The sequence below is a fragment of the Mesoplodon mirus genome (genome assembly GCF_964341445.2).
Source record: "Mesoplodon mirus genome assembly, chromosome: 2".
Classification (NCBI taxonomy): domain Eukaryota; kingdom Metazoa; phylum Chordata; class Mammalia; order Artiodactyla; family Ziphiidae; genus Mesoplodon; species Mesoplodon mirus.
The window spans coordinates 224,117,860-224,140,446 of NC_138977.1; the positions used below are offsets into that span (position 1 = coordinate 224,117,860).

The window sequence follows — 22,587 nt, forward strand, 5'->3', positions numbered from 1 at the left end:
GCCCCCCAAGTCTTCTAAGCATATGGCCACGTCTCCACCGCACTCCCGGCATGCATGGCAGTTCACAGACGACCACCCCAAAGAGGCCAAAGGATGCTTAGACAGGAATTTCAGGCCAGGAATCAAGGTCAGGGTTAGTCTGCGTTCTCGCAGGCCTCAAAGGGCTTCCTCACAGTGAACGCAGGCAGAATGCACCAGGAGCCACTCAGCATGGTGGGCGCCCTCCGTGCCCCGAGTGCCGGGGCAACAGGGGGAGGGGGGCAATACTGAGCACTGAAGAGACACGTCCAGCAACAACCAGAACATTAATAAACGCGGTGATCCCGAGTTAACAATTTCAAAAATCCCAAGATTCCTTTCCTAAAATTCCCCACAACTGAACGAAAATAAAGAGAATATTTTAAAACCAGGAAGAGAGTGAGTCGATGGTGACTTCCTTCCCAAAGTGCAACAGGGACCACTCACACGCACGAGCTCTGGGCGGCGAGCGGCAGCCCCTCATCACGCAGCCCCTGCTCTGTGGGAAACCAGGATCCTACGTGACACGTAGGAGCCGGCAAGCCTAGGAGTGGAGGCCAGGACTCCGGCTCTAGGGTGGGACGCTGACCCAGGTGACCCACTGCTGGCCTTGGCACTCACTGACCTTCCCACAGGAAAGCACACTGGTCCCTCCGGCTTTCGGCAAACCACCCCCCTTGACCACAGAACGGTGGCCGGCCTCTACCTGCAGGAAGCCCAGCGGGGACCTGAGGGCTGCCCTGCGCCCCAGGAGGCACAGGGACCCGGATCAGTGGGGCGCGCAGGATCGCTGAAAGCAAACACACTGCCTGGCCCTCTCCTAAGCCACTTCCCCATGGAGGAAAGAGGAAGGAGCCAGTGGCCCGGCGGTCACTTCCAGTCCCCCTGGACCTGGAGCCAGTGGCCGTGGTGGACAGAGGAGGTACCTGCCCCCAGGCAGGCACCTACCACAAGGGGCTGCAGGAACACGGTGGAGGAGGGCAAGCAGCTACGGTGTGTGTGTCCCCAGAAAGCCCAGGGACAATGGCCTGAGATGCACCAAGGCTCAAGGTGTGGGCGTGGAACTGCCCACTCCTGGGGGGAGGAGGGCCCCTTTGGGGGCCCGTGGATTCACGGGGCAGATAAGATTCCAGCCACAGTGACTGGCCTTTGAGCCAACCTGCCCAGCCTGGGCCAACTTCCTTAAGTCTCGGGCATCCCTGGGATGACATGGGTGGTGCCACTCGGGCAAGTCCGTCTGCTGTGGCCTGGAGTGTCCTCCTGGGCCAGGCGAAACCCTTGCACATGACAGACGTCCTAGAAAATCCTGGCACCTCACACGAACATCTACGTACTTTCTCCACACTTCCCGGGCTGGCCTTTCTACTATCAGAAGGGGACAAACTGCATCAGTGGTGGGCAGGATGGAGGGATAATCACAAAGGGCTCCGGGAACCTTCCTTGGTGAGTTGTTCTGCAACCACGTGGTTTTTACACAGCGTTGGTCAAAACGTGCAGAATTGCATGCTGAATTTTACTGTACATAAATTATATCTATACAACATTCTTAGAAAGTTGATCCCCCTCAAAAGCCCAAAACAAAGAATAAAAACAAATGACGCGCCCCGTGCAGTAAACTGCAATCCCACTGCAGCCAGAGCAGTCTTTCCAAAAACAGGGCGGCTGTCACCTGCTGCCACCTGCCCCACCCCTCCAGCTTTCCCCAGGAAACCACCCAGAAGAGTCTGCACATCGGCAGGAAGGATCCTGTTAAACACACGCTGGCACAGACGCCCTGAGATTCAGCGGCACTTCAGTTCTTTGTCAGGAAGGTCATTTCGGGACCTCTAGCGGTTTAGCGGCCAGGAAATGAGAAATGAGATTCTGCTCAGTACCAGGCCTTAACTGCTCTTATTGGGGTTCCACCTATCACGTTAGCATCATCACACTCCAACTTCCTGGTCAGCAAGCGGGGACTGGACAGGCTCCCACCAGCCGGTGGCGTTGCGTCTGCCCTCGCTGCCATGGGCATCCTGCGGCCTGCAGCATGCAAGGGGCGAGTGCCTGAGCGCCCCACCCCAGGGGCCACACACAGCCTTGTCCTCGTGCGGTGGTGCTGAGACCCCAGGGGTCTGTGTCTCGATCCAGAAAACCCAGGGACTGGCGCTGAAGGGGAAACAGAGGCAGCACTGGAGTTCATCCAAGGTCACGAGGCAAGCTAAGGGCAGAGCTGGGATGAAACCCTGAGCTCTCCCCGGCTGGTCCCTTCCATTAGCGAGACTGCCACCACGCACGCCCCTGCAGATGACCTATGTGAGGCCAGAGGGTAAAGCGACAAAACAGCCTTCGGCCCTACCTTGCACCTGGCCTTCTCCATGGAGGGACACAGAGGGATCACACCCAGGGGCTCCACAGTGAGATGGAAACTCATACTCTGGAGTAAGACAGGCTGGGTTGAAATTGACCCAGCCATGTACCCCCACGTACGAGAGCAGGCCCCGGCCTCCTCTCTGCCCCACAGGCTGTCGGGCACCCGGCCCTGTTAGAGTCCCAGCCACTCCTCCAACAGCCGGCACCCTCGCTGTCTCCGTCACCTACCCGGTGAGTCCACCGCTGGTTGGGTCTCCCAGGCACCACGACCACTGCTCTAAAATGCCACGTCTGGCGGCAGTAAATCTCAACTCAGGGCGCCCTGTGACCCTCTGGCCCTCTCTCAGCCTCTCCGGTCCCAGCCCCTCCCACTCTTTACTCCTATAAAGAGAGAATAACAATAGTGCCCACACGGGAGAGAACTCACTAGCGGTGCGTGTTGAGGGTATGTCACGCATTAACACACTGGCCCCTCACACACACCAGAGGTGGATACAAAGAATGCCCACCGGGCTTCCCTGGTGGCGCAATGGTTGAGAATCTGCCTGCTAGTGCAGGGGACACGGGTTTGAGCCCTGGTCTGGGGAGATCCCACATGCCACGGAGCAACTAGGCCCGTGAGCCACAACTACTGAGCCTGCGCTCCGCAACAAGAGAGGCCACGAAAGTGAGAGGCCCACGCACAGCGATGAAGAGTGGCCCCCACTTGCCACAACTAGAGAAAGCTCTCGCACAGAAAGGAAGACCCAACACAGCCATAAATAAATAAATAAATAAATAAATAAACTCCTACCCCCAACATCTACAAAAAATTAAAAAAAAAAACCCACAACACGCTTCTCATTATAAAAAAAAAAAAAAAAAAAAGAACGCCCACCACCCCGCTGTGAGGACCCAGGACACAAGGAGGTGGGGACCTTCCCCAGGCCTTCAGCTGATTAGCTCTGGGACCGGAAGTGGACTTCTGGGGGTTCTGCTCTTAGGTGCTACACAGTACTTCTTCAGACCAGGGAGAGCACCGAGAACACCCGTCAGTCCTTCCCGGACCCCTCAGCCTGGAGACAACCCACCCTCCACCCTGGCACTGGGAAGCCCCCTACCCCCATCCCAGCTCTCTGAACTTCAGGATAAATCCTCCTCGCTCTTGCTTGCAGTCCTGGCATCGGGCACACAGTAGGAGCTCTATTTGCTGAAGAAGCAGATCTTTGTTCAACAGGCAATTTTCAGAAGAAGCAAATGCATCTCAATGTCACCGCATACATTTCCACAAATCAATCCCAATTGAGCTACCTTAGCATACACTGTAAAAATTTAAAACCTTATGCATAAAATATTATATATCTATTTTTATTTGATCTACTAAGTTATAAAGCTTTCCTCAGTCTCTTAAAGGTGGTTTTTCCAGTAGTGCATAACTGCTTAATTGGGAAGTATACAAAACATAACTACACTGCCTAACACTACAACATTGCTTATGGGAATATCTCTGTTCATGCATTCTGCTTCATTTTGTATTTAATCTCTATTAAGACGTCTACATGAAAATAGATAGGTATGCTAGTCTTCATAAACACCATAAATCATAAAGTCATTTCTTCACTAACCCAAGTCCAAAAGCAGCCCCAAAAGAAACCGCTAGGGCCCCAAAGGTTCCCACTTCTCATTCAAGCACAGCTGGAAACCTTTTAACATGTGGCCCCAAACACTTAGCTCTGTGCCACTCTGCCAGGTAAAGGTTAGGTAATGGCTATAATTTCTCTCACAATAAATGGCTTGGCATGCAACTCAAAAAGCACCCCCAAACTGCCCCCAGAAAGCAGTTACCCAAACCAGCAAGGGCAAATCCCTTCTGCCCAAGACCACAATTGCCAACCTCACATCAAGGGGCAGATGGAGACCCCTTAAATCCTCATCTGAGGACACCGTGCGTGGCCTTTCAAGTTCACCCTTCAACCAGTACAGGAAATGTGCCAAAGCTAACTCTTAAAATGGATGTATTAGGGCTTCCCTGGTGGCTCCATGGTTGGGAATCCGCCTGCCAATGCAGGGGACATGGGTTTGAGCCCTGGTCCGGGAAGAACCCACATGCCGCGGAGCAGCTAAGCCCGAGCGCCACAGCTACTGAGCCTGCACTCCAGAGCCCGCGAGCCACAACTACAGAAGCCTGCGTGCCTAGAGCCCGTGCTCCGCAACAAGAGAAGCCACCGCAATGAGAAGCCCGCGCACTGCGATGAAGAGTAGCCCCCGCTCGCCGCAACTAGAGAAAGCCCGCGTGCAGCAACGAAGACCCAATGCAGCCAAAAATTTTTTAAAAAAGGATGCATCACCCTGCACGCCTCCCCGCTTTTAAATGTGTACGCACACCCCCATCCCTAGAATTGGGTCATCTGAATACACAGCCGTTCTTTAAGCAGCTTTTGGTGTCGGTGAAAAAGAACCTGTTCAGACCCTGCGCCATCATTTATTAACTGTCAACCCGTCCATGTGGCCTGAGACCCGACTGCCGATTCCAACCACTGGGAAGTATCCACACTGCCTCACTCTCTCCCGTAGAGGTTGTCACTAAAAAAATAAGCACGTGTATGACAAGGTGCTTCTACAAACAGAATAAAGGTAAGCTGCCCTCTAAATGGCAACAGAAGCTACCAGCCTCACTGAAACCTACTAATTAATAAATTCACCAGTCAAGATAAAAAGGATTTGCCAGCGAATGTGTTTACCTGCGTTTCTAAAACAGAAGGTGTCGTCCCCAAATCTGTTTGGCAACACGGATGAAATAACGCACAAGTGAGCTCCCGGGGGGTACATTCCATTCACCTACACAGAGAGGTGGACGCGCCTCGTGCTGATCTCTGCGCTCAAGGAGAAAGTCAATCAACTCCACTGCACCCGTCTTCGACTTTGATATACGGATTTTCAAAGTGTGCTTCACTGCGTGCGGCTCATAGTTTACTAAAGTCTGACCTGTAAAAACAATCTCTCTCTTTGCCACTGCGCTGTGACACAGCCCAGCCTCCTCTCAATGAGCACTGCTGACTGGGGTCAGGAGAAAAAGTTAAATGTCAAGTGCATCCGAATACAGAACCAGCTCGTTTTAACGGGCACACACGAAATTTCCCTCAAGTCCCTAGGAATGTCGGGTGCTGGATGAGGGGAAAGAACCCCCGCCTTAAACCAAAAACTGAGACCGGGTCAGGCAGAACTCCAGATTTCCGCTTTCAAATCTATTCATTCACATGGGGGGAGAGGATTCAAGTATAAAATCTTTCAATCACTGATCGTGCCAAATGCTCGATAACGAGACTCAAAGTGTGTGGGTGTGTGGCGGGGAGTGGTTTGTTTTTAGAGAAAGACAGTCTGCGCGCTGTTGGCAGGCTCTGGGCCGGCTGCGCTGAGAACCACCCGGAGGAGCTTGCAAAAAATACAGGTGTTCTGGCCCCACCTGGAGCTTCTGCAATGGAACTCTGGGTGGAGCCCAGGAGACTGACTCGTGGCCAGGGGTGCCCTGGGGCTCCACCTGCTCCACAGGCCACCCTGTCAAAGCACCTGGGCAGCCAGCCGGCCCTCCCTGGGGACTGTGTGAGTCACCCGTGTGAAAACCACCAAGCCCACAGCCAGCTTCTTGCCACTAGATGCACTAAGTACGTGCGCCCAACTCAGGGGTGAGCTGAAGGGTGCAGGGCTCACCTGCTTCCTTCTGACACAACAGGGCACAAAGGACCTCTCTCCCTGCTCCCGGGGAGACCCTAATTCCAACGGTCTGTTCTCAAGGGATGTAGCAAGACACAGCGTGCACGGCTCGCGCAGGGCAGGGGCAGGAGGGCACTCACTCCCTGTTACATCAGCACCACCGTAGCCACTGTTGCTGCCGGGAACAGTGACCAACAGCTAACGCGAACGTTCCCACCTGCATCAGCCTCTTCTCTACTGTGCACATGTGCACATAGGACGTGCTGGCCCCTGACCTCCGAAATGCCCTTGCATTCCACCACTGGCTGCCTCCCAAGGGCATTTTCGAGGACCATCTCGCTTTCCAAGTGAGATTTTTTAATGGTATGAATTAAACCCAAAGAAACTGCTGGTCCATGAAATGACCAGCCGCCCGGAGGGTGACCATCGGGTCTCTTCCACAGACTTCGGAAGGACACCTTCCCCAACAAGGCCCCCAGCCCCACCTCACCACTTCACGCTCACCTGACCCTACAACTCGCATCTGGAGCCCACAGGCAGCAGGGAGCCGTGACATTGCCGGGGGCGGGGGCGGGGTGGGAGTGGTCACGCCCACACCTACGTGCTTGCCCAAGCCATCGCTGGGAGTGAGTGAGTGCCCTGGGGCGGGGGTGGGGGTGGGGGGGAGATTTCCCAGGCCCAGACCGGGGCATACAAACACCCATAACACATTGGCCGCCCAGCTGGACCCGGCCAGTCGCCAAAGCTGCTGCTGACCAAGTGCCCACCACGTGCCAGGAAGACAAACCCAACACACCGTTCTCTGGGAGGCAAGTTCACTGCCACAGCACTCCAGAGGCCCCCACGGGTTAAGGGTGCTGGCTGTCCTCAGGCAAAGGGGGGCAGCACCCAACCCCTCGCTCTTTCTTCCTTCTCTGGGAAGGGAAAGCAGATCTTAAATAGAAAGTAAATATTTTACTGGGCATTTCTCAGAGTGACCTAATGCCGAGTCACATTCCACAGTCTAAAAACAACCTCCTGAACGGTTTTCAGTTCATCACTTTGGCCCCAGGAATGGAGGAGAAGGCGGGATGCTCCCTAACCGAGCCGGCCTCCACCCGCCCTTCCCGGTCCCTTCCCGGTGCCTTCCCGGTCCTGTGTGAGGCAGACTCAGGTCGTTTTTAAGAGCATCAGGATCTGGATCTCCCACCACAAACACTTCTCCCTGGGCCCCGCCCCCTTCACCTGGCACTTCCCGACTCCATAAGACTCATCCATCGTTTAAGTGCAAAGGACAAAACCCCCCTTCCCTGGTGGACGCATTCCCCTAGGACAGGGCCCACTCACCATCTCTGTGACCAGCAAGTCCCATTTCCCACCCTGCACAACCAAGGCAGTCAAGGGGGGAGGCCCAGGGAGCACGAGGAAATCTGCTCCACCTGGCACACAGCATCTCCCAGCAGGAGCAACTGATTTACTTGTTTATTTACTTTGTATTTTTATAAATTTAACAAACACGTACAATGTGTCAGGCCTGTTCTAAACTCTTTATAAATATTACATCGTCAAATCCTTGTAGCCCGCCCCTATTCTTACCCTTGCTTCCGATTCAGAAATGGAAGCCCGAGGGCTCGTGAAATCCCAAATGCAATCATGTGTCTCGTTCCACCCCTCCTTTTTCCCACATTTTCTAGAACAGTCTGTCCCATCTGATGCCTCCTCCTCTGCTGGTGGGGACGTGCTTTGTTGGGGGTAGGGCCGTCCCTCCTTGGGCCCAGCCTCAGCCCTGGCAAAGGAGGCAGACATTCACTGCCTTGGTGGGACCTCTCCCTCACCGTCAGAGTGAGTCCCCAGGTAACACTGAGGTCAGCCCAGTGCTCCAGGGCGGCCCAAAGAAAAGCTTTTGGATCTAAGCTGGAGCCTGACATGCCAAGTAATCACCAGGTTGCAAAACTCCCAGATACAAGCACGGCCAAAAAGTGGTCCCTGCGCTGACCCTGCCCTCCTCCCCCACTAACGACAAGGCACCCAGACCCAACTCCCACCAGTCGCTCTCCCTCCAAGACCCCAGCTTGCCCACTGCAGCTACAGAAGATGAAATAAATTAGGAAAAAACCCGTTAATCTCCCTTGCAGAGAAACCTTTTTAAGAACCAGAGTTATACTTGCAATGTGCATTTCTAGCGGTTCTGCCAAGCTCTGAGGGGCATCTAAGCTCTTGGGTCGTCTGAGACACACATCAAGAGCACAACCCAAACAACTGTTAGTCGCAGCCCCTCTCCCTTCCTGCCCCTGGGACACAGGAGCCTCAAGTAAGGCAAGCTCACAATTACCGCAAAGAACACTCAAACTACTCTGAGCTGCTTTCTCTGCCCACTACTTGGAGCGCATCTGGCCAGTTTAGGGAAGAAGAAAATTACACACTGTTCAAAGCCCTCCTTAAATACTCAAGAAGGCATCACTACAGATAGAATTCCAACGTTAATTCTGAAATCTCCTGGCTTTTGTCAGATGAAGCCACATTCTTAATCCCAGGCTTAGTTGAGAAATGAGAAGAAAGGATGTTTGTGTGTGGGGAAAAAAAAAAAAATCCTCAGCCCTGAGCGAAAAGCAGACACCTTGGAGGAACAGGGAGAATAAACAGAACTCTGCACAAGGCCAAGGCCGAGACAAATAGGGTCTCAGGAAACCTGGTGTACTCACCATGGCACCTACAAGGCACGTGGGGGAAACCTATCAGATTTCCCTCGTGTCCTTCTGGAGGAACTCGGGATGCCAAGCCCAGGGGCGTTTCTGCAGAGCCAGGGATCCCTAAACCCGGAAGAGGACAGCGATACACACCTGCAGACCCAAAAAAGGTTCTGGGACCACCCACATAATCCTGGCTCTCGGCTGGCCAAGGCTAACAAAACTATAAGGGCCATGAGAACATTCCTGTGCTTAAATGCCTTCAGACCCGGCCACATGGCCACCCTCCAGGCAGAAGGGCCCCCATGGAAGCAGCAGCTTCTCCTTCTCAGGTCCCACCGAGCACCGCTGAGGCCTGAGAGGCACGAGCTGGCCCAGGGCTAATCCTGGCATGCCTGCACCCTTCCCATGCACCACCCTTTCCCATGGGAAGTGAAGCAGAATGGAGACCCCATTTGAAAACTGCAGGGGGTACTTAAAATAGGCAGAATATAATCATGACCCAAGCTGGACCGGACTAACTGGTCAAAAGCCCCCGACCCCGCACCCCACACTGCCCTCAACCTCCAGGAAACAGGGCAGAACCCAAAGGCTGAGACAGGGAGTCTGCAGTGTCCCCACCACCACCCAGGCCCACTGGAGCCTTGGAGCACCAGTAAAAACTTTAGGGATTTATTTCCCAAGCACACACGTGTCTGCAAGCACACACGTGTTCACGAAAGGAAGAGAAGCATGGTAAGGCAGGAGGATAATCTTGTAATTAAAGGAAAGCCTGTTTTTCAGGAAAATCTCCACCTTGCGGGGACCTTACCCTAAAGGAAGCCAAGGTCAGTCGGAGAGCTCCCACATCACCTGCTCCGGGTGCCTTTCAGGTGAGTTAATCACCCAGGCAGGGCCGGTCTCCAGAGTTCAGGACACACCCAACTGTGTGCCATTCCCTTTCAATTCTCTGATAGCCTCTTTGAAAAGAAAGCTGTTCCTTTTGTTCGGGAGTATTAATTCAAATTCCTTTCCAAGGCCAACACAAATGCAGGGCCGCAACCCAGAGGAGGTTTACCCAGCAGAATCAAGTTTCTCGCCAGTTTTTACAGGAGTGGTGCAAACAGACTATTCCAATTAGGTGAAATCCTCACCATCTTCCCTGTCTCTTTTCCCAAATTCCCCCATGTTGAACACAGGAACCAACTCCCACTGTAAGATGTGCATAATGAACCCAGCTGGAAAGTGAGAAGCAGCCAGAGGGAGGGAGGAGAGCGTCCCATCCACCTCCAGCCCCTCCCCCCAGTGAGGGGCACACGCTAGGACGGAGGGGGCTCACTTGAGAAGACTCCCACTGAGATCACTCAACCAGACCACAGACTTGTCGAGTACCTGGCTCCTAAACCCAATTTTACCAGAAAAAAACAAAAACAAAACAAAAAAACCTAACACTGTGAAAGCTAGCCACATGAGCTCAGGGCATGTGTGTGTATGTGTGTGCTCATATACACACATGTGTGTTTGCTGGGCGGGGCGGGGGGGGGAGGTGCACACCAGAGACACCCAGATAGAGGCAAGGGAGGAAATGAGATCAGGAGGACAGAGGGGTCTGATTTGGCAAGCATAGCAAAGCCATCCCCAAATGTACTCAAGTCCCAATCAAAAGCCAAAAGCCTCAATCAATTACAGAGAAACCAGAGCCAGGTGGAACTGACTTCTGGCTCCCTTAGTTGCTGAACTCCCCCACCCCCGCTCCATCACCCCCACCCCCGCCCCGGCCACGCTGTTTCTTGATTGGTGAAACAGTGACTACCACTTCTACCTCAAAGAGGCCCATCGATAGCACTGTGCCTAGCCCTTGAGGTCCTTCCGGTGTCTGGTCTTTGCCGGGACAGTGAGTCTGTGGTCCAGAGGCAGAATTCTCCCTGTGCACCCAATGGGGCCCCCCAACTCCTGAGCCTGCCTCAGGCTTCAGATCAGGAGCCATGCTGTTCATTAACTCAGAAAGTGTAGTGAATTTAAAACAGGCCTGGTCCAGGAAACTATCTAGAAATCCTTCCTTAGCATTAGATTGTGAGATCCCAACAAAAGACCACTAATCAAAGAAGGAAATTAAAACAAGCCAGACTTCTCACAGTCCCATGTGATCCAGAAAGCAACCCTGGGCCTGAGAAAGATAATTGTTTCTGAGAAGCCATCTGAATCCTGGGGAGAACATGCCAGATTCAGGGCAAGCCTGAACCCTCACCTCCCCTCTGCTCTCAGGGCGGCGGGAAGAGCGGCTCCTTCACCAGGGAATCCTGCCCGGTCCTCACTTCCAAGAGCCTGTTCAAATCCCAGCTCGGCCACTTGGAGGGCAGGCAGGGCGATGGACAAGTCACCCAAGTGTCCCCTGTGACTGACACCTCACCCACCTTGTTGTAAAGGTCAAATGCAACACAGGCCAAGCGTCCAGTGAGAGTGACAAAGATTCTAAGTAAAGGATCAATCAAGGCTAGTTACAGTGTTACCTTCACAAAAATAAAAGAACTACTTAAATGGTCTGCATGGACTTCTTGAGTATCAAATTTAAGTTTGCATGGTCTGCATGGACTTCTTGAGTATCAAATTTAAGTTTGCAAGGACAGAAAGAGCCGAACACACAGAAATTCCTCCACCAAGGATAAGTGGGGTGCAGGGTGGAAAAGCCCCGTTTCATCCTGGCTCTACACTTACTGCCCCTGCAAGCTCTATCTAGTCACATGGCTCATCAAGCTCCACGCCTGGAGAAGGGCTGCGGCGTGAGAAGGAGGTAGCTTCGGAGGGAGGAGGAGGTAGCCCTCGGAACTACCACCGCGCTACTGGTACAAGTGAAAGAGCCGGATTGGAAGGCTGCGGCAGAAACCGCGGCCTCAACACCGCCCCTGGGACGGGATGCCAAGCCGGCCAAGTCACAGCGATGGGGCCGTTTACCGCTTGTCGCATCTCTGCCACCATCGAACCTCCCTGTCCACTGGGGAGTGGGTTGTAGAGACAGGGACAACACGACTCGGGTTTAAGATCCCCGGAGCCTGCAATCGCTGGGGTGGCTCGGGCACGGTCCAGCCAGGTACCTGGTTCTGCTCCGAGCCTCGCCGCGGGTTCGGGACCCACCTCGGTGTCCTGCGTCCTCTCGGGGCTCCTTCCACGTCCCGGCCGGGGGGACTGGGAGTGGCGCGGGCGAGCCCGCGGGTGGGCGGCGGCGAGGGGCGGGACCCCGCACAATGGGCTGCGGGAGGAAGGAGGAAGTGGGCACTGGTGGGGGTAAAGGCCATTTCTATCACCTCTCGACAAATTCCCAGCGGCGGGAAGCAGCTCCCTATTTACAAGTGAAAGGGCAAAGCGCGAGGGGAGGGGCGCTTCCGGCGGAGTCCGGTACAGCGCGGGGGATGGGGTGGGGGGGGGATAAGTACGCGAGCCTGCGGGGTCCAGCCCGGGGGCAGGGGAAGGAAAAGGCGGGCGGGGCCGCCAGGTAGTCGGCCTTCGGGGGCGGAGCCTCCAGGTGAGCCAGCCTGGAGGGGAGGAGCGGAGCCGCCAGGCCCGCGGGGCCCAGGGGTCAGGGGGACCTCACCTTCGGGCCTGGGGTCCTAGAATCCCGGAACCCCAGACGCCAGGAAACCCGTCCTTATAGCAAGGCCCAGCACCCCGGCTGACGGGGCGCATTCGGGGTAGTGCAGCCACAGGCCACGCCCCCTCAGGTAGAGGGCAGCCAGGTAGGGCGGTTGGCCTTCACCCAGGCCCAACTTTGCCCTCCCCGCAGCAGAAGGTCGTGCAGGAGCCCGGAAGTCGCCCTGCGGTCAGTCTGGGCGGAACGTTGGGGTTCCCGGCGCCCGAGGCCCCCAAACTCGAGCTACAGAAACAGGAGGCGGAGACCAGCCTCTTTATGACTCGGGGAAGGCAATTCAATATTTCATCCTCGCATAAAATAGGAATTGCTCTATTTACCTAGCCGGCAGGAGCATCGTGAAGATTAACGACTGTGAAATGTTCTTAAGATCAAAAACACTCTGAGACTTTACTTATAGGCACTTACATGTGCATACTGATAACTACAGCAAAATATACTCTTTGTTGATTGCCCTCCTGGAGTGACTTCTAGCCCATAAGCAGAAAGCACTGAGAAAAAAGATTCAGGTACATCTCTGTGTCCTCCTGAGATACTAAGGAATATGGGTAGAAACCGTGGCAGCCACACTGAACCTTCTGCTCCATCCAGGCCTGCAGTGGCAGCTGGAGGAATCAGCCAGCAATGCAGTCCACAGTTCAACGTCTGAAGAAGAGCCGGAAAGAAACTTGGAATATTTGTCACACCCCCTGGGAAGAAAACGCAGCATTCCCACCCCTCAGTTCAGCAGGCAGGTGCCCCCAAGTGTGGGCCACCATCGGGGTCTCTGCTGTTCGGAAAGCTCTGCCCTACCACGCTGGGTCCACCGGTCAGTCAAACTCAGCCAGTGCTAGGAGCCCAGGCAGCCCATCTGGCCTGGCAGCTCCAACAGCAAGGCCTCCGTGGTGTCACCAGCACACTGTCCCTCCCAGCAAAGCAAGCCCACGTGACCAGGCAAGGCCGCTCCACTCCAGTCCCCGCAACCATTCTTGGACAGGGTATTCAGAGCCCCTGAGAGCCCTCCCGGCTCGCTGCGAGCTCCGGCTGCAGTCCAGGTGGGCAGGCCCGGAAGCTGCAACACCCTATGGGCTCCCCACCATCCAAAAGGATGTGCAGGCACGACCCCTACCCCTTCCCCAGACCCACCTGGGCCTGAACAAGCAGAAACTTCATTTGCACTTCTAGACCCACCGCACTAAAGACATCCATCAGCAAAAGAATAAAGTCCCAGCCAGAGTTCATTCAGCAGGAAGGGTGCACAAACCGTTTCCTGGCCTCCACCCGCTACAGCAAAGGAACTTCACTTCACCTGCTGCTCCTCCAGCCCCACACATACTCACACACCTGGTCAGCTACAATACTATCACTTCCAGGTTGGATTCAGGTCATTTTCACCTAACAAGTGATTCTTTGCTAGCCTCATCAGCTAGGCTTTAGGCTTTTTAAATTGCCATATACCTGGAGCGGGGTGGTGGTGGGGGGGAATCCCATCAGGCCAGAGGAGCTGACCTCTATGATCTTGGTCTACAGTTCCTTCCAAAGAAACTTCCTGGGATTCCATGACTCCATAATTTAGTTTTTGTTTGTCCTGTGCTGGAAGCCAGATTTCAGGCATGGCTGGAGCGCAGCAGTGAGTTTACAACCCCTTGGCCAGCCCCAGAGCTGCAGAAAAAGACCCACACATCATCCATGTGACAAATTCCTTAAAAAGGCCCTTCCAAGTTTCTGCCACAACCTGGGCTGGGATGAGACACAGAAACGTTGCCACTACTTCCAACCAAGCTTCCAGCCGGTTAATAGTGTCTTTCAAGTCATAATTAAAGATTTATTTTAATGCAAAAAGCAGGTTTCTGAGCACTTTTGAGAGGGAGAAAATCAACAATGTAAAGGAAGGTTTTCTTTGTGTTTTCATCTCACAAGCGGGATGAATTTTAAGAACCACACCGTTTTGTTGAAAAGCACTGCCTCCCCACACCGCCCCGGGACATTTCTGGACTCTCAGAGAACACCAGCCAAAGGTGAGGCTGCCCACCAAGTTCAGGAAACAACAGCTATACGGGATTAACATCCCTTAAACACCATCCGACCTTGGGGAGAATGCAGGCTCTGTTATTACCCAGGATAGAAGTCACAATTCTCCATAAAAGCAAAAGCATCATTTGCTCCAGGAATAAGAAAGAATCCAACCATTTTATCACAATTTTTGTGAATATTAAGCCACCCCTAGGCAACCATCTGTTAAATTTCGTTACAGAAACAGTTAAAGCAGATCATTTCTAAAACATTCACTCAAGGAGGAACTAGGCTAGATACAGATGGAAACATCAACCGGCCCCCAAAGTTCCAGGCAGAAGGGGCATCAGCCCCCAACAATGGGCCAGGGCTACACTGATCCCACTTCCTGGAGAGGCAAAAAAGAAAGTTAACACGAGCGCCTGCCACTTTAGCAACAGAGCTTTGGCTCCACTTTGGAACCTCAGCTCCCCTGTGGAAGCAGGAGGCTTTGGAATGGAGGAGGAAGATGCGATACAGAGGAGCGTTTTCAGAAATGGCAGCACCCGTGCAACAAAATACGAAAATCCAACAAATACTCGTTTTAGCCGTGCTTTCCCTAACGCCACAAACAGACTAAAAACTACCTTAATGTGAGGAGAATAATAAAAATAAACACAACTGCTTCCTATGACTTCAGATGCCTCAGTTTCTGGTAAGTGTTGAATGTGATTTCTGAAAATCGCATTTCGGGGGGTGGGGGGGGAGTGCTTCGTGTACACTTTCTTAGAAGAACCCTACTATCTGCTTTTAGAATCTTTCCTCCAAAAAGCAGATCACTGAGAAGAAGCAGCAGACAGAGTTCCCCAGAAGTCCAGAAAAGACCACCTTCTAAGAAAAAGTCTGGAAAGGGAGCAGGCCGGTGGCCCCAATTTCCATGCCAGGCAAAGACAGATGATTGTGACTCTGGTTCCCATCCTGTCTGCAGTTCCTGAAGTTTCTGTGTTCTCGAGCAGTTAAGAGAATGAAGGCGAAACTGCCCCTTGGCTCCCATAGTCAACATTCCACACAAACAATGGCCTGGCTTGCTCCCTATTGTACATTCTGTATTCATTTGTGAATCCCATTTTTTTTTTTTTTGCACAATGTGCAAAGCCCTTCTTTTCACTGGTGCGGTCCTGAAGGCCCAAGTGCAGCCATAATTTAGGTTTGAAATACTAATAATGATGGCTAAAAGCAAACGACAGTTGAAGCCCAAACATTAATTTGTGAAGATCATTAGAGTCACATTGATGGCTTTTGGATACTATCCATTAAATCATGATCAAAAGAAACACTGAACCCCTTAAAAATGGTTCTGAAGTTTTTAGCAATTATTAAATGGAATTTTCTAAACCCAGAGATAGGTGTGTTTAAAAAAAAAAAGAAAAAAAATACCCTTTCGTAAGTCTTTGATACATATTCCATCAAACACAGACTTGAATAAAGATTAACTTCAAAAGATTGATTGGGGGGGGAAGATTTGCATTTTTCCTTCTTTCCCAGGATGCTGTAACTTTAACCGTGGGAGTGTAAATTAGGACATGCTCACCAGCTGTAAGGGAGAAAACTGATACTGCCCAGGCAGTACAGCCTCCGAGAGCAGATCCATTCCAGCATTTTCATGTGCCTACTAGAAGTCTGCAGGAGTGGAAGTCCACGCAAGCATTCCTTAGGTAGTGAAATGCAGGAACATTCTTGAGGAATAAGACACCCCGATATTTCAATACATGGTGTTAAGTACAAGAACTTCGATTTGAAGGGTCCAGCAAACTGCACTCCCATTTTTCAATTACTACAGAAATGTGTTCCACCCTCTGTAATTGAACTATCAGCCAGGTGGTGGAAATATTACAGGAGTCGTGCCCTGCTGAAAAGATAAATTTCCTTTCCCAATCACGTACTATAAGAATATATATTTGTGGCCTGTATCAGGGACATGAGACACTTGGGCTGCTGCTTTTCACTGATAGAAAGATCAGTGACAGAGGGACCCAGGCTTGTACTCACATATGTTACGATGACAGCCCTTCTATATTAAAATGACAGTGGTGAAAAATGACAACTGGGGTGGCCATTCTGCTGTTGCTGTACACTCTTTAAATTTTTTCCATTTAGGGAAAGTGTTAAGTGCAAAGGGGATAACTCTGCCTTCAAAAATGATTCATGATGGAAGAGAATTGTTGGCAAATGGCGTTCTGGTGCTAGACCTCAGCGGGGCCGCCCTTTTGGTTCTGAGTCTCAAGGATTTCAAACGGTGCGAGTTATCCTGAACTCTCTTTGCTTTAGCATTTTAACAGTTCCCAGCAATAACATCCTTTCCCAATCCAGCGCTGTGCTTGCTCAGTACCTACGTTACATACTCATCCTTCATTTACCTTGTCACTAGCTACTCAGAACACTGAAAGAGCTGCAGGTTGATTTTGCAGTTTTGTTCGTTGTTGTTGTGGCTGTTTGTTTCACTTCGTCTCTCATTAAAACACTTTCAGGGCTTATGAATAGGATTTCTTTCTGGAGTTTTACAAGTCAAGAGTAAAGTTATTGATTATTCCCTGAAAGGGTAACTGATGGCTAGTTAATAATTATACGAATAGCAAGTTTTCCTGTTTCGTCTTGTGTACACGACCAGATTAACAATGCCAGGGAAAGCAAACTCGACTCCACAGGAACAGGTGTGCCCTGAGTCTTAAAAGGCCAAAATATCTCACAAAGTATGTCACTGGTGTATTTTTACAACGCCAGTGGTGTTTGTTTTTAAGTAGCCAAACTTTTTTACTCTTTTAACTTTAAAGTGACACACTTTGCAAATATTTCTTCACCCAGTCAATGACTAACTGCCAGACATAAGTTGCAATTCGAGCCTGGCAAAGAAATACATTTTAGGGACAAAGAGATTTTTTCGCTGCCGTTGTTGTTGTTTAAATCACAGTTAAGAAAAGGCAATTCGCCCTGCCCCTTCCCCAGGAGAACACCCAGTTCAGGATGTTCAAAGATCCCAAGTGAAATCCTAAATAACAGGGCTCTGAGCTCAAATCTGCAGAGCTACACAGAGCACCCTCCACCTAGCTTTATTAATGTACAATCAGAAAGGAGGGAGAAAACATACCCCTTAGCTTTATCTTCCCAAACAGGAAAAAGAATTAAACCAAAAAGCACCATGTCAGGTCCAAAACAAGCTCCCAACCCAAGATTTGTAAATTCCCTCTAATAACTGCTTTCTACAGGGACAAACTGGGGTCCCCTACTCCTCGGGCACAGAAAACCAATCAGTGTCATAAATTCCCTTTGCTTTCAACCCTCACTCCCTTGTACTGGGGACAGAGTAGGGGGAGGGGGCGACCCAACATCAACACTTAACACTAAACCCCTCAATGCTCTACAGAAATATGCTGGCTTCTTTCCTTTGTTTGCTCCTGTTATACTTGATCAAGTGTGAACGATTAAACTGGTTTCATTAAAGGCAAGTGCATTCACAGCTAGCATCCAACTTCAATGGCAACTGGACATATTTTGCAAGAAGGAGGGCCTGCTTTTTTGCTTGAAATCTACCATCTCATTAACTTTTCTTTGGGGGGGCAGTAGAAAGGGCACCAGGGGTTTTTACCAGAGAGTCAGAGCAGCCCAGAGATCTGATGCTAGACAAAAGGATATTTAGTGTTTCAACTCTGGGATACTTAAAAAAGAGAAAAGAAATCCTGTTTCAATATTATATTAAAGCTGCTCTGAAAGTCTTTAATTAGCATTTTGAATATTGCTTTATAATTGCTCTAAGAAGTATGCTTTGAAATCAAATGATTATGAAAACAAGATGCTTTAAAGTCCCATTACTTCAAAATGTAGAAAATTTATTTTAAAAAAATCAAAACAGTGGAATTCTCCTAAGCACATGAAAACTAAAGTTCTACTTTGAGAACCCTAGAGGCAGAACAGCAGTCTTAGGTACTGAACACGGGGTAAATTTTAAACTGCCTTTGAGCCCAAGCACCTAGCTAGCAGAGAAGAGTGTCTTCTCTGAAAGAGTAGTACCAGAGTTTGATATATTTCGCCGAAGTCGGGAGGCAGAATCACTTAGTAAACTAACCAAAATAAACGTCCCCTCCAAATTATCCATGTCAGATAAAAATATACCAGTCTCTACAATATCCAACAGAATTGCAAATAAGGCACTTAGCATTTTAAATTCCCAATGCATATTTATAGAATAGAATTCTCTTGTCTACCCTTCAAGCCACTCACGTCTGACTCTCTAAGAACTTAACCCGATCTCCAGTCTTTAAAAAAGAAAAAAGGGGGAAAAATCCAGAAAGATCTGTTTAGCCCGGATAGGGCAAGTGAGCCCGGCATGACGACGCAGGCCACTGCCAGCAGCCTCCACCGCAAGGACGCAGACCAAGCGGGGATTTCTACGAAAAATTCCTCCTTTCCCTTGTAAAATACTAAACCTGGGTGCCCTTGGAGCCAACTGTCGCTTGGGCCGCCTCCGGAAAAAGTATTCGGGGGCTGGGCGCACCACACACACTCGCGCGCACACGCAGACTCAGTGTCCGTGACCAGCGAGCCACCGAAGGGAGTGTGTGCGCGTGTGTGTCTCGCCGTGGCCGGCGGTGACCGCGCAGAGCTCCCCGGCCCGCGGCCTCCCGGCACCTGGGCGCTGCGTGGGCTGCGGGCGACCGGCCACGCCGCGGTCCTCCGGCTGGTGAAAGACCCTGCGCGCCTCGGCGCCCGCGCGCCTCTGCCCAACTTGCCCCGGGTCGTTGGGAAGAGCGCGAGGTAGAGAAAGAAAGGCGCTTCCCCTCGGCCGCGCGGGTCCGTCCGGCGCCGCGGAGGACAAGGAGGAAGAGGCGATCGCGGCCGCCCGGCTGCCTCTGCGCCGCGCCGAGTCCCCGCCGCCCGGGTCGCGCCCTCGCCAGCCCCTCCTGCGAAACTTTTTCTTTTTGGTTCGCCCCACCCGAAAAGTGCGGCCAGGGCGGGGGAGGCGGGCGGGCCGGGTTAGCGGCGGCGGCGGCGGCGGCGGCGCGTGAGGAGGAAGTGGTGCCGGCGGGAGCGCGGCCGGGCAGAGGAAATGCCCAGCCAGCTCGGCCCCCGCCCGCGCCCGCCGCCCGGCTCGCCCCGGGCCCCCGCCCCGCTGCGACTTTGGCGGGCCGAGCCCGCCACGGCAGTGGTGGCGGCGGCGGCAGATGTGGCCCGGCTGCCCGGAGGAGCCAACAATGCGGGGCCGGCAAAACAAAAGGGTTCCACTTCGCCTCCTTTCCCGTCTTTCACTTGCGCTCCTGGGGCGCCGCGCGGGATCCCCTGCCAGCAGGGGCCGCTCCCCTGGGGACCCGGAGCCGCGCGCACCCCGGTTTCCCAGCGGACCCCCCGCTCCCCTCCCCCGCCCCGCAGGCGCAAGGCCCCGCGCGCTCGGACTCCCGGTTCCGGGGGATCCGGCCGTATTGTCCCCGCGGCGCGCCGCGCGCTCGGCCTGGGTCGCGGGCGGCCCCCGCGCGCGCACCCACCGGCCTCCGGGAACAGGAGCCGGGGGCGCCTAGGAAACCGTCGCCGAGACGCCGCCGCCGCCGCTGCCCTCCGGACGCCGCCGTGCTCGGGGTTTCTTTTTTTTTTTTTTTTTTTTTTTTTGCCAATCCTGATGGGAAGGAAGGTGACCGCCTACTTCGCATTCATCAACTCTCATCACAACAACAAAAATCCTGGCGCTAACGGCGGCCAGCGGGCACGATCGGCGGCGGGGGGCGGCAGGCAGGGACCCCAGGCCGGCGCCCACTCCCGAGCGCCGAGCGGGGACACCGGGCCGGGGACGCAGACCAAAGATGTCCTCGGATGCCGGCTTGGTGTCCTTCGCCCTCCTCCTCCTCCCCCCCAGTGGCGCAGTGAGGCGCGGGCGCGGCGCCCCCGGCCCGCGGCCGCAGGTGAGGCGGGGGCGGCGGCGGCCCCAGCCCTCCCCCGGGGCCCCCCTTACCTCGTCCCGGGCCGCCGGCGTCCACGGCGAAGGGCGCCCACCCGGGAGGCGGCGGCAGCAGCGGCGGCGGCTCCCGCCCCTCCCACCCCACCCGGCGGCGGTGGCGGCGGTGGCGGCGGCTGTGCGGCCCCCCCTCAGCGCGGCATGGCTCCCGGCTCCGTCCCTCGCTCCTCCGGCCGCTGCCAGTTCCTCTGGGCCGCTCCCGGGCCACCTTAAAATGACACACGCACACAAGGACACACACACACAAAAACTTAATCTCTCCCCATCCCCTCCTCTCCCCTCCCCTCCCTCCCCTCTCTCCTCTCCCTCCCCTCCCTCCTCTCCCCTCCCTCCCCTCCCTCCTCTTCCTCCCCTCCCTCCTCTACCCTCCCTCCCCTCCCTCCCCCCTCCCCTCTCTCCCCTCCCTCCCCTCTCCTCTCCCCTCCCCTCTCCCCTCCCCTCCCGTCCCGTCCCTCCCCTTATCTCCGCTCCCCACCCACCCCTCCCCTTCCCTTCCTCCTCCTCCCCCTGCCGCCGAGCCTCTTCCTACTTCCCCACCCACCCCACCCCCTTCCTCCGCCCACCCGGCTCCCGATCGTCTCCTGCCTGGTCCCGGCCCCGCGCCCGGCCGCAGGGAGGGGGCTGCGCTGGGGGTCCCTGGCCCGCACACGCCCCGCGCCGCTCTCACCCCCAAGAGGATGCTAATTCCAACTTGGATCGGGGGAGGGAGCGTCCTGGAAGCCGGGCGCCTCCCGGCTATTTGCTCTTCTTTATTTGTTTTCTCCTCCGGGGAAGGAGGAGGAAAACGGAGAGAAAAGGAAAGGGAAAGAAGCGGCGCGGCCGCGTCTCCCGGTGGCCGCCGGCTGCGCAGGAGCAAGGCGGGAGGCGAGGTGAGGGTCGCCGCTCGCTCACTCCTCGCTCCTTTTTTTTTTTTTTTTTTTTTTTTTTTTTGGGCAAAGGCGGGGTCTCTCTTTGCAAACCAATGACACAACCCCACATGGGCCGGCCTCGCCCCCTACAGATACTCTTCACTACAAATCGCCTCTCTCGGGGGATTAGTGGCTCCGCGAAAGTGCACACAGGCGCGGCGGGCGGGCGAGTGGGCCGGGCGCGGCGGGCACTCCCCGGCCTGGCCCCGCCTGGGAGGCCCTAACGAAGCGCTGGGGCCTCGCGGGCAGGGCTGGGGGTCCAGCTGCAGCGGCCGCGAATCCGGCCCTCCCTTCGCCCTCCTTCCTCCTCCGCCCCTTCCACGTGGGGCCCCGGGCGGCCGGCCACGTGGGGGGACGCGAGTCGGCGCGGGCCCGGGGTGGCCCTGGCTCAGTGGGGCCCCCGCCAGGCCCGCGGCGCCGACCTGCCCCCTTCCTGGCCCCGCGGCTCCAACTTCCTCCCGGGCCCCTACGCCGGCCGCTTCTGTCTTCTCAGGCCCGTGGGGTCAGGCGCGGGCCGACCACAGGGGGCACTTGCGCTCCCCAAATCCGGATCCGGGAGACAGTGCCCGCGCCTGGCCCGAGGGGCGGAGATGGCCGTGGGTGCGCGCGGAGGGAGCCCTATGTGCTGGAACTTGCAGCGGTAGCGTTCCCTACCAGAAGCAAAACATTTTTTACACATTAAAAAAAAAAAAATGTTCCCTCCTCTTGCCTGGATCTCGTCGGGGCTATTTTTAAAGCCTTGCCTTGGGTGGGAGCTCCGGGCCTCGCGGGACGGAGGCGATCTGCGGCCGGGGGGGCCCCAGAGTCGGGGACCTGGACTTGCGCACAGCTCCGACGCCCCAAGGTTAGTGTCTGGACACCAAACCTGGAATCCAGGCGGAGCGCCGGCCGCAGCTAGACTAACTTCCATGCCCGCGACCCGCGGCGTTGGAACTCGGTCTGCAGAAGGGAGCCAGCGGCTGCGGGGTGGGAGGGTTCTTCTCCCTGCTCCCCAGAAGCCCCCAAACTCTCATCTCACGTCCTTGAGATCGGCCGCGCGTCCTCCGAGGGCCCCTGTGTGGGCTGAACCGAGCCCTTAGTCTCGATCTGCTTAAAAACCATATTGAGATGTTACGAACTGGATTGAGGTGTTGAGCAGGAAAGGCGTGGGGAGGGGTGTGAGGTCCGGCCTTTGCAGGCCGCAGGGACTGCCATTCCCAGAACCGAATCGCTGGGTTTGGCCTCCCACGTACCCGGAGTGCACCACACCCTGTGAATCAGAGGAAACAGGCTGGAGCCTGGGGGCCAGAGAAAGGACCACCGAATCTCTGAACCCTTTTCTGCATCCCAAGGAGCGCTGCTCTAGGCCTCTCGGTCTGTTAACAT

The 22,587-nt window shown here is 54.4% G+C and overlaps 1 protein-coding gene across 1 annotated transcript in view; it reads right to left on the reverse strand.

Moving 5' to 3' along the window:
* LOC309816419 (uncharacterized protein) overlaps positions 1-22,323 on the reverse strand; it is a gene marked incomplete at its 5' end in the record, with an annotated part of 42,095 nt that extends 19,772 nt beyond the window's left edge. The window contains 5 exons of the mRNA XM_082643888.1: positions 18,798-19,879; positions 20,070-20,311; positions 20,878-20,950; positions 21,932-22,004; positions 22,241-22,323. Coding sequence (XP_082500014.1) covers positions 18,893-19,879; positions 20,070-20,311; positions 20,878-20,950; positions 21,932-22,004; positions 22,241-22,323 — 1,458 coding nt within the window. The 3' untranslated portion in view covers positions 18,798-18,892. The remainder of the gene's footprint in view (positions 1-18,797; positions 19,880-20,069; positions 20,312-20,877; positions 20,951-21,931; positions 22,005-22,240) is intronic.
* Between the last annotated feature and the right edge of the window lie 264 nt (positions 22,324-22,587).